At 41.1% G+C, this 12165-nt stretch overlaps 1 protein-coding gene across 1 annotated transcript; it reads left to right on the top strand.

The window, feature by feature from the left end:
- The first annotated feature begins 315 nt into the window (after window positions 1-315).
- Window positions 316-12165, top strand: H2AZ2 (H2A.Z variant histone 2). Its single transcript, XM_082661623.1, has 5 exons — window positions 316-421; window positions 4449-4526; window positions 6997-7110; window positions 9641-9770; window positions 10965-12165. Exons 1-5 carry the CDS (start codon window positions 419-421, stop codon window positions 11024-11026), a joined length of 387 nt encoding a protein of 128 aa, XP_082517749.1. The 5' UTR covers window positions 316-418; the 3' UTR covers window positions 11027-12165.

Below are 12165 nucleotides of genomic sequence, written 5' to 3'. Positions count from 1 at the left end.
GGGCGATGTTCTTACTGGCTGACTTCCGCCAGCTCTCCGCTCTCATTGGTCAGTGTCTCCGTTCGTCAGGCTCGGGCCTTGGAGACAGGCGGAGAGTGGCGCTTGGCTCCGCCCCCGGTCGCGCACAGGCGCGTCTGTGTTGGGGTCGGAGGCTCCGCCTCTGCGTGCCGTGTGCAAAAACAAACAGCCGTTAGGGAGGAGGTGCTGGGGGGCGGGGTTTTGTTAGAAGGAGGCGCGCAATTGGGCGGTCGCCGGGGTTCAAACGAGCAAGGCGAGCAGGCATTGGCTGGGGTGGTGCGAGGCGGGCCCCGGTTATTGTCCGGGCTCCGGCGGCGGCGGTGGCGGCGGCGGTGGTCGGTGCTGCGCGAGCGGTGGCGGCGGTGGCTCGGCGGGACCGAGGGCGGGAGCGGCCGAGACCATGGTGAAGTCTGCGGGGCGGCCGGGTGGGTGGCGATGGCCGGGCGGCGCCGCTACCTGTTGAGGCGGCGGGCGTCAGGCGGGCGGGCGTCAGGCGACTACGACGGCTGGGCTGGCGTCAGGCGGCGGGGCTCCCCGCGGTCCCGGCCTCGCCCGCCGCGGCGCCGGCGCGAACTGAGTGCGCGGGCCGAGGCCGATGGCCCTGAGCGGGACAACCCTGGCTCTCTGCAGCACCTCCGCTGCCCCTGCCACCGACTTTGACTCCTGAATTGTGCGTCGGTTAAAAAAAAAAAAAGTGTGGTTTTTAGAAACGCGAGTGGAGGGAACTTGGCCCCTTGTGAAGTTGGGAGGGAAAGGCGCTGGAGGGTGGTCGTGCCCCGCGCGGGAGCGAAGCAGCGACGCCGAGGCGACGAGCAGTGTCCGCCCGAGCGCCCTACGGAGACAGCCTTGCCCGGGGCTGAACCACAAACAGAAATTGTGGTTATTGTGACGTTCTCGCGTCTTAGACCTGGCTTCGACCTTACGGATGGTCGCACCCCGTTTCTGACTTGTAGTTGTGCAGTTAACGGAAGCGCTTCCGCCGGCCGACTCAGGCACAGATTAGATCTGTCTGTAAACTGATTTGCTCAAGCGGATGATTCTCCTGGTCCTTGCTGATTTCGAAGGTGTCACTCATTTAATTTCTAGCGACCTGCCACATATTGGCTGTCCCTTTTACCAGCAGCTAAAAATACATGCACGGTCGCATAAGCTAAAAATACAGGAGGCGTGGAGTTGTCATTCTTGTTTAGAGAATTTTAAACTTGAGGGGACGTGAGCATGTATCTGTTGAACTAGTATGCAAGTTTCTTGGCATCCAGTTTTCAACTTTTCCTGACTGAAATACACTCCAGCTGGCTCCATAGGCCTATTTTCTACCGAGATGCTTAACCCAGGTTAATACTAACACAGTTCTTAAAATCAAAAATTTTATGGTGCTTGTATGTTGTTTCTCAATCAGTCATCAGACATATTAAAATGAATGTGTGAAGTTGGAGGATGTATATACAGAGTTTGAGGGGGTTGTGAAAAATTTTACTGTACAATTTTTTTTTTACTGTACAATTTTATATTCGCACAAGTTTGATTACATAAGACTTTGTTTTTGTTAAGTATGAGAAATGTATCCGGAAACCACGGAAATAGTCATTTAACTTAGAGATTTTTTTTTAAAAAAATTTATTTATTTATTTATTTATTTTTGGCTGGGTCTTCGTTGCTGTGCGCAGGCTTTCTCTAGTTGCGGCGAGCGGGGGCTACTCTTTGTTGCGGTGCTCGGGCTCTAGGCACGCGGGCTTCAGTAGTTGTGGCATGTGGGCTCGGTAGTTGTGGCGCACGGGCTTAGTTGCTCCGTGGTATGTGGGATCTTCCCGGACCAGGGCTCAAACCCGTGTCCCTTGCATTGGTAGGCGGATTCTTAACCACTGCACCACCAGGGAAGTCCTAACACTGAGATTTAAAAAAAAACTGATTTCATGTCTACTTCCTTAAAAAGCAAATAGGTTAAATAGCAAGTATGATGGATTTGAAGTGATAAAATTGCTTAAGAGCAGTAAATTGGGAAGCCTGGGAAGTTTTGCAATTGGTAATTTTTTTTTGTTTGTTGTTTTTGGTTTTTGTTTTTTGGGCTTTTTGCGGTACGCCGGCCTCTCACTGCTGTGGCCTCTCCCGTTGCGGAGCACAGGCTCCGGATGCGCAGGCTCAGCAGCCATGGCTCATGGGCCCAGCCGCTCCACGGCATGTGGGATCTTCCCGGACCGGGGCACGAACCCGTGTCCCCAGCATCGGCAGGCGGACTCTCAACCACTGCGCCACCAGGGAAGCCCTGCAGTTGGTAGTTTTTAATGGATAACTACTAATTTCATAATTGTCATAGACAGTGATTGTAGTTTTAGACTCATGCACCAACTGAGAGGTTTTTTTAATGTATTTACAGCAGGGCAAATAGAGCTGAAAAGATTTATTTGAAGAAGTGAGAATATATGGCTACTCCCCCATATGGTTTTGGGAGATAAACATGGGGGGGGGGATTTTTAGCCTAAAAAGTATTTTAAGGAAACCATTACAAAGGGACAAAGGGAATATGCCATTTCAAAGCTTAACCTCTGCTTCAAAAACATCCTCAAACAACTAGCCAATCGTAAACTGATTTATTTAACTAATTTTTCTTTTAACAGAGGAGAAATAATAGATTTAAGTAGTAAAATCAAACAGCCCAAAAGAGAATATTGGTTTCCCTCTCAAGTCAGATCCTTAGTATTCCATCCCTAGAGGCAAATAACTTTTCTGACGTATTGTGTGACCTTCTAGAAATGTATATGTACACACACTCTACAGTACTCCACTTTATGTAAACAAAAGCTCACTGCACTTGCACATACCTTGCCTTTTACACAAGTATGTTTTGTGAGTTGTTCCTTATCAGCACATATTTGTAACTCATTTGTTGAAAGGGCTGCATAATATCCCACTGCATTTATATACTGTGTCCTGTTTGTGACCATTCATGTTATTTGAGAAATATTTCTTTATCAGTTGAAAGTAGTATTTGTTTAACCCCTTAAGAATAAGTTTGTATGTCCCCTTTTTTTTGTAAAATACACATAACAGTTGACCATTTTGCCATTTTTAAGTGTACTGCCAGTTATCTCCAGAACTTTTTTATCTTCCCAAATTGAAACTCTGTACCCATTAAATAGTAACTCTCCATTCTGCCCCTTTCCCCAGCCTCTGGTGACCACCATTCTGCTTTTTGTTCCTATGATTTTGACTAGGTACCTCATTTAAGTGGAATCATACATATTTGTCCTTTTGCTTATTTCACTTAGCATAATGTCTTCAAGGTTTACCCATGTTGTAGCATGTTTCAGAATTTCCTTCCTTTTTACAGCTGAATACTATTCTATTGTGTGTATATACCACGATTTTGTTTATTCATTTTTCTGTGGTAGACATTTAGGTTGTTTCTGCTTTTTACCTATTGTTTATAATACTGATATAAACAAAATAGCAAATAGTATAGAAAATATCTGTTTGAGTCCCTGTTCCCAATACCTTAGGTATGTGCCTAGAAGTGTAATTGCTAGATCATAGAGTAATTCTCTGTTTTAATTTTTTTTTAAGATGCTTTTTTTTCTCCCCATAGAGCTAAGTTCTGAATATTTCTGTGGAAATGATACACACTGACATTTTTAAAAATTATTTTATTATGAAATACTTATAGCATGAGAGTTATATTGACTTGATGAAGATTCTTCAGTCTGAAAAATATGTTCAAATTTTTAGAAATCTCATTTTTAAAAAGTATTTAAGGTTTGACCTTGTTTCTATATAAATTAATAAATAGTGGACTTCCCTGATGGTCCAGTGGTTAAGACTCTCCGCTTCCACTGCAGAGGGTGCAGGTTCAATCCCTGGTCGAGGAAGTTCCACATGCCGCAGGGTGTAGCCAAAAAAAAAAATCAACATCATCAGTTGTGGGACAAATAAAATTATTAAAAAATAAAATAAATGGAGATATAACACATGTATATTTAAAATTGAAGATCACCTAGATTTTTTTAACTACCTAAAGTAAAACTAGAAGAAATTTTATTTCCTAAGTTTAATTTTTTTTTTAATTTTTATTGGGGTATAGTTGATTTACAATGTTGTGTTAGTCTCAGGTGTACAGCAAAGTGAATCTGCTATACATATACATATATCCACTCTTTTTTAGATTGTTTTCCCATATAGGCCATTACAGAGTATTGAGTAGAGTTTTCTGTTCTATATAGTAGGTCCTTATTAGTTCTCTGTTTTATATACAATAGTGTGTATATGTCAATCCCAATCCTCCAATTTATCCCTCCCCCCGCCTTACCCCCTGGGACCATAAGTTTATTTTCTACATCTGTAACTGTACTTCTGTTTTGTAGGTAAGTTTATTTGTAGTCCTAAATAGTTTTGAAATAGCATTTTCGATTCTTCATCTGGAACTTTTTTCCACCTAGGCTGGAGGCAAAGCTGGAAAGGACAGTGGGAAGGCCAAGGCTAAGGCAGTGTCTCGCTCACAGAGAGCTGGGTTACAGGTAACATCCATGCTGTTGTAATTCATTATTTTCTTTACTGTTATAATTCATGACTCATAGGTGTTTCTTTAATTACAAAAGTATACTTGTACTACTGGCCTTTGATAATGAGATTAATTGGTCAAAATATAAACCACAAAGCAACTGCCTTATTTATTTGTTTGTTTGGCTGCGCCAGGTCTTAGTTGCGGCACACGGGATCTTTTTTAGTTGTGGTATGCAAACTCTTAGTTGCGGCATGTGGGATCCAGTTCCCTGACGAAGGATTGAACCCGGGCCCCCTGCACTGAGAGTGCAGAGCCTTAGCCACTGGACCACCACGGAAGTCCTGCAACTCCCTTGTATATAATTTGTATTCTCTTCTTCTAAACAAGGACAAGTTATGAAAAGATCTTAAATGAATTTGGTGATTTTGCTCTCTTAAAATCTATTATTTCTAGATTATAATTATGTTCCTAGTTCTTTTATAAATTGTATCAGATTGAAGTGAGTATGCTGTGGCTTTTATTTTAAAGAGTGTTTGTCGTGGTACATCGGCTTTCAGGATGAGAGAATAATGAACTGTCCACTAGTCCTGTGAATCTTTCCCCGATACCTTCAAGTGTAGACTCAGTGATATGCTCAAAGCCCTAAATGGTTTCAAATTTCGTATATTTAAATTGTTGCAGCTTTAATCCACAAACTCAAAATTTTCTGGATGAGTAAGAATTATTCCCTACATGTAAGAGATACTTTTTAAACAGGAAAGTTTGAAGTCCAGACTATAAGGTTAGGATTTTTATCTTCTTGGCAGTAGTGAGCCATTGAAAGTTTTTGAGGAAGAGGATGACATGATCTGGATGATACTGAAGAAAGGGGGGGCGAGAACTTGTACTTGGTGGGTACGTTCTGTATTTTAGAACATCATGCAAATCTCAGTTAGAATTTATTTGAAGTGTCCTTACCTTGAAGTGGGAGATGGAAGACAGATACAGACTGTTGCAGTGGTTTAGGAATAAGGTAATAACATACTTGAACTTGAGTAGGATGGAAAAGAATAGAAGGCTTGTGTATGCTCCCCAAAAATGGGAGGAGGGGTATGGGATTGAGAGGACGGTCAAAGAGAAGTTTCTCTAAGGCTTAGACCCTAAGGAGCAGAAGAGTTTGTAGTAGGGGCAAGTTATGAAATAATAAACTTAACTGCAGTCGTTTTGAAGTTCCACCAAAACATCCATATGAAAATGTCCAAAAGTTGTAGATTTGAGTCTAGCTTTCCAAGAGAGGTGATCAAAAGAATTAGAAATTTAAGGTCACTTACGTAAAATTGGCAGCTTGTGCTGTGGATAAGTTTCCTAAGTCGAGCATGAGAAAGGATCAGAAAGGCATTGGTGGACCCCCTACCATATTTGATGTGGTATTTGAGTCAAAGAATGAAAAGACTGAGGAGTAGTCAGAGTTCGTATTAGAACTATGTAATTGCTTCGGCCTAAGAAGAAATGGTTTTGTTTTTTTGTTTGCTTGTTTGTTTTTTTAATAAATTTATTTTTGGCTGTGTTGGGTCTTCGTTTCTGTGCGAGGGCTTTCTCCAGTTGCGGCGAGCGGGGGCCCCTCTTCATCACGGTGCGCGGGCCTCTCACTGTCGCGGCCTCTCCCGTTGCGGAGCACAGGCTCCAGACGCGCAGATTCAGTAGTTGTGGTGCACGGGCCTAGCCGCTCTGCGGCATGTGGGATCTTCCCGGACTGGGGCTCGAACCCATGTCCCCTGCATTGGCAGGCGGATTCTTAACCACTGCGCCACCAGGGAAGCCCAGAAGAAATGGTTTTTGAGGTCCTCTGTGTCAGACGACGTAACATGCGGTTACTGAGGATGCAGAAGGGAGTAAGACATGGATCCTGATCTCGGGGAGCTTAGAATTAGGGAAGGATGTAAACAAAACAGTCATGCCTTTTCTCTTTAAGGATGCAATCTGGAAGTAGATTTTGCTGGCTAGTAGATTTTAGTAGTTAGAATGTTACTGCTCGTCTTTCAGAATGGTGTTTAACAGAAGCCAGGGTTGGATTGGGAGAAAATGGGTGACAAGAAAGGGGTTTCAGGGTTTGCTTTTAAATCTTGCCTTTGGAAAGGAGACGTCTAGACTGTAACTGGAGGCAGTTGCTGTAGACAGGTGGAGACATTTTAAGTGAAGTGTGCAGAAGGAAAGGAGCCAGCGAAAAGGAAGCAATTGGAGCTGTTGAATGATGGAGCAGTAACGGGATAAGGAAGGTCCTTAAGAAAGTTGGGAGTGGGGTTAGTCAAAGGCACAGACAAGTGGGATTAGGGAACTTTGGAGGTGAGAAAGTGCCTGTTCTCAGAAAGTAGAAAGAAAGGGTCACAATGGGAGAATGGTGTTGGTTTTGAGTTCATGCTTTACTCATATTATTCAGCCTTTGATTACATTCAGTAGTGTGATGTTAAGACTTCAGTGCTTCCCATTTGGGTGGTCTCTTTCAGTTTCCTGTGGGCCGCATCCACAGACATTTGAAGACTCGTACCACAAGTCACGGAAGGGTCGGTGCCACTGCTGCAGTGTACAGTGCCGCAATTCTGGAGTACCTCACTGCTGAGGTTAGTGGGGGAAATGTTATATATGGGAATTCTGGAGGTGTCTTGGACATAAATGGCGAAAACCCATGGAATATTGGCTTGAAATAAAAAAGACAAACTCTTGTTAGTTTCTTTTAATAGCGTTTTTAGATGTATCTTATCAGCCTATTACCTAGTACCAGTGTCAAATAGAACTTTGGTGTGCTCTTTTTTAAAGTTAAGTAAGTGTCAATAATCCATATTTTTAAGTGACGTGACAAGTGTAAAATAATTTAAATACCATACTACTAATTAAATGAACTCTGAAATACGTATATAATCGATAGGTGATATTTGTGAAGTTACAGCATAACTCTTTTTTTTTTTTTTTTTTACAGCATAACTCTTTTTTTAATTTTTATTTTTCTTTTTGCGGTACACGGGCCTCTCACTGTTGTGGCCTCTCCCGTTGCGGAGCACAGGCTCCGGACGTGCAGGCTCAGCGGCCATGGCTAACGGGCCCAGCCGTTCCGCAGCATGTGGGATCCTCCCGGACCGGGGCACGAACCCGTGTCCCCTGCATCGGCAGGCAGACTCTCAATCACTGCGCCACCAGGGAAGCCCCAGCATAACTCTTAGTTAATAAAGATTTGAGGTGGGGTGAAGTCTTGGCAGTGTGATGATACATATTTTTTAAATATCACAACTATATTATGATAACAAAATTTGGTAAAAGACCTAAGCAACCTTCTGGTTCTGTGCATGGTTGTATGCATAAAATGCTGTATCTTACTCAGTTTGACTTTTCAGGAAGATAAGTTAATTGGGCAAGAGTTCTTAATTCTTAGGTCATGGACTACTACTTCCTCCATTCTAATCCCTCCTAAGGAAAACAAAAGGGAAGCCATGAAACTCCTTCAGCTACATTCCAAGCAAGGGAAGTTGAGTAACAAGCAAGTCAACTGATAGAGATAGCCAACCTAATAGAAATGGGGAAGCTTCCTACTTGAGAAAGATGTGGTTGGGAGCTAGGCTGAAAGATTTAGCTTTAACCTGTGTGTTAATTATCACTGCTGTCATTTCATTAACCTTACCAAGTCATTTATTTTCCTATTGGAGATTTAACATTGATAGTTTCAACTTCACTATGTCACAAGCAGGGATTTTGTGTTGGTAATGTTTTTGTATTGGTACTAGTTAAGAGCCTTTCTGCTTTATCACTCTTATACCAGTTTTTATTTGTTTACCTGCAGACTTTTCAGAAAGGTATGCATTTTGTGCACTCATGTAGAGGCATAGGCTTCTGGTTCAGATTTTCAAGTCCCATCTAAACTCCCATTATCTATATTCTTAGGAACTTTATGATTTTTTAGTTTAAGATTAAATAATAATCATATACATACATACACACACACATATGCAGTCAATGTGTATTTTCCAAATATTTAATTTTGGGGTTTTAGTCAATAATAGAGGTAAAGAAAATACTGAAATCTAAGTTTAGGGGTAATCACTTTTCAACGTTGGCTTCACACTAGGATCACTTATGAAGCTTTCAAAAGATACTGGTGCCAGGCCTCACCCCAGACCAGTGAAGGTTGCAAGGGAGAATGGAGTAGAGAGTACTGGTGGTTTTTAAAGCACACTGATTGCTTCGGATGTACACCGAGGCTTCCCACCACTCTGTTTAAGTGAGGAGGTTCTGTGGAGTTATTTTTGTGTTACTTCCATCAAAGGTTTTATAATGCCAGTACAGTCTATGGAGGCAAAAAGGAAAAGAAAAGAAAAATGCAATTTTATGACCAACTGGGACTTTGAAATTCCTCTAGTTGAAAATTGCCCTTATAGAATAAAGGGCTTCTAGCTTATTGCCTACAGATTATAGGGCCCAGTGATGTTAAAAACTCTGAATAAGAAATTATTTTAAATTATATTTTAAAATTGTTCTAGAAGTGCTAAGCAATAAATTTCAGCTGTTAAGGGCCATGAAAAAATAGACTACATGGGTATATTAAAATATATTTCTAGATGTTCACATTTATTGAATAGATTCTTGGCTAAGGAATATTATCTCTTGTCTTTTTTCTTTCTATAGAAGTAGATTTTTGCTCAAGTTTCTAGTTCTCTTGCAGAGAATGAATATAAAAGGACCAAATGGGGCTTCCCTGGTGGCGCAGTGGTTGAGAGTCTGCCTGCCAATGCAGGGGACACGGGTTCATGCCCCGGTCCGGGAAGATCCCACATGCCGTGGAGCGGCTAGGACCGTGAGCCATGGCCACTGAGCCTGCACGTCCGGAGCCTGTGCTCTGTAACGGGAGAGGCCACAACAGTGAGAGGCCCGTGTACCGCAAAAAAAAAAAAAAGAAAGAAAAAAAGGACGAAATGGAGTAATAAGAGTTCTATAAAAGCATTATAGAAATTTGGAAAAAATTTAGTGTTGGTTTATATATGTATCTTGTGTGTTTTGTGTGTAGATGCTGTAGTGATCTTTTTAGCTATAATTGCAGGCCTAAACTGAATCCTTAAACACTTCACCCTTGTTTGATGTGCTATCTCAACGGATGCTTTGTAGGTGCTGGAGCTGGCAGGTAATGCTTCCAAGGATCTCAAAGTTAAGCGGATCACTCCGCGCCACTTGCAGCTTGCAATCCGTGGTGATGAAGAGTTGGATTCTCTTATCAAGGCTACCATAGCTGGGGGTGGTATGTATTATTTCCTCTTCAGCCTAGATTGTTAACTGGCCTAACTAATAGATAATTCAGATAGATGATCCAGTACATTTGTATCACCAACTAGAGAACATAGAAACTTAAGTTCCAAAAGTGTTAAGTCTGACAATTCTAGACTTCTCATTATGATCTGAATACATATTTCTTCTCCTTGTAGCCATATACAATGCTATTTTTATTTTAGCAAGTTCTTCATCTAAATATCATATGTGAGACTTAAAACCTGGTGTTTAAAATATTTCCCATATCCTTTAAACTGTGTTTGAAAAATGATCGTGAGAAATTGCTTAATATGCTCTTGAAAATCAGAGCTGAGATAATTGAATGAGTCAGGATCAGTGAAGGTGAGATATAAATTGGTGGTTCTTAATACTTTTTGGATCACATTTGGAGAACCTCTTGAAAGCTGTGGTTACTCTTCTCTAAAAAAAGCACATAAAATCTCACCATTTTACATACAGTTTTAGAGGGGGATTCCCAGACCCCAAGATGGGGACCCCTTGGTATAGATACTTTAACAGAATGAGAATGTGAAAGGGGACTTAAGTAAATTTCATTCTTTTCTAAAAGCCTTTTTGTTTGTTTTTTAAATTAATTAATTACTTTTGGCTGCATTTGGTCTTTGTTGCTGCTTGTGGGCTTTCTCTAGTTGCAGCAAGTGGGGGCTACTCTTCGTTGCGGTGTGCGGGCTTCTCATTGCAGTGGCTTCTCTTGTTGTGGAGCACAGGCTCTAGGCACATAGGCTTCAGTGGTTGTGGCACGTGGGCTCAGTAGTTGTGGCTCGCAGGCTCTAGAGTGCAGACTCAGTAGTTGTGGTGCACGGGCTTAGTTGCTCTGCGGCATGTGGGATCTTCCCAGATCAGGGCTTGAACCCATGTCCCCTGCATTGGCAGGCGGATGCTTAACCACTGTGCCACCAGGGAGGTCCTCATTCTTTATATAATTGCTTTTTGGGGTTGAAGCCCTAAAGTGGTAAGATATAGCCAGTTTAGGGACTTCCCTGGCAGTCCAGTGGTTAAGACTCCATGCTTCCAGGGGGCACGGGTTCAGTCCCTGCTTGGGGAACTAAAGATCCCACATGCCTCTCAGTGCAGCCAAAAAAAAAAAAAAAGATATAGCCAGCTTAAAGTTTTTCTACTAATACTGTTTCTTTTCATTTCATTCTAGGTGTGATCCCTCACATCCACAAGTCTCTGATTGGAAAGAAGGGACAGCAGAAAACTGCTTAGAGAGTTGTTCTAACCAACCTTCTTCCTCCCCGTCATTGTACTGTAACTGGGACAGAAGAAATAATGGGGATATGTGGAATTTTTAAAACAGTTAAGTGGAAAAGCATAGACAATTACTGTAGATATGAAAAAGAAACATTTGTATGTTCTTAGACTCGAAGTTTGATAAAAATATCTTTTCATGTGGCAACAGTTGTGTGTTGATTGGCTAGGTTTCTCCCATGTGTTTTATACAAAAATGGAATTGATAAACCATTTTTTAAAAAAGTAATCTGTCTCTAAACCGTTCTGTTTGTGCTGTGTTGAAAATATTTTGCTCATACTTCAAAATTTTTTAAATTTCAAATTGGTTATATATTCAGAAAAATCTTAAAACAGAAATTGGGAATCTACTTCTATCATGATTGATACCATATTATATTGAATCTTGGCTGCTACCTGTTAGTAGTAGGCACCAATTATTTTACATACCACTAAAGAAAAAACTGCCAATTAAACCATAATATGCCATCAATTATGAGATGCATCCCAATTTCAGAGATGTTAGAGTATGAAAACATGCATTTAGAATTGATGAAGGATAGTGGAATTATTTGAATTATTTAATGAGCACTTACTATGTGGCAAGCCCTGTGCTAAGCGCTTTATTGATGAAGAAATTTTATTACCCCCATTTTAAAGATGTAGAACCTGAGGCTCACAGAAGTTAAATGGCTTGCCAGAAAACATTTATCTAATAGATAGAAAAGGGCAGAACTAGGATATAAACCTAGATTTGGCTGACTGCAGAGCCCACACCCTTACCTAGAATTGAAGTTAAGATGATCAAAGTTGTCTGCTTTTGGCTTAAAATTCCAGCTTTTAGTGATCTTTTATTGATATAGTAACATTCAGTAATTTGTACAATATTTTAAAAATTATTTTTGTTTGTCAGTTTCTAAGTAACTTGTAAGATTTAAGTTAATGTATCAGTTAACGGTCCATCAGAAAATTATATTTTTCTGGAAGTCTGGAAGTCTTCATTAAAAATGGAAATTCTTTAATGTTTTATAATACAACAGTATCAAAACAAAACTCTCATTTTTAAAAACTTATTTTATTATGGAAATTTTCAAAAATAAAGAGAATAGTATAATGAA

This window comes from Grampus griseus (genome assembly GCF_964374135.1).
Source record: "Grampus griseus genome assembly, chromosome: 9".
Taxonomy (NCBI): domain Eukaryota; kingdom Metazoa; phylum Chordata; class Mammalia; order Artiodactyla; family Delphinidae; genus Grampus; species Grampus griseus.
The sequence above is the reverse complement of the archived record's forward strand: the minus strand, read 5'-3'. Positions and strand labels throughout refer to the sequence as shown.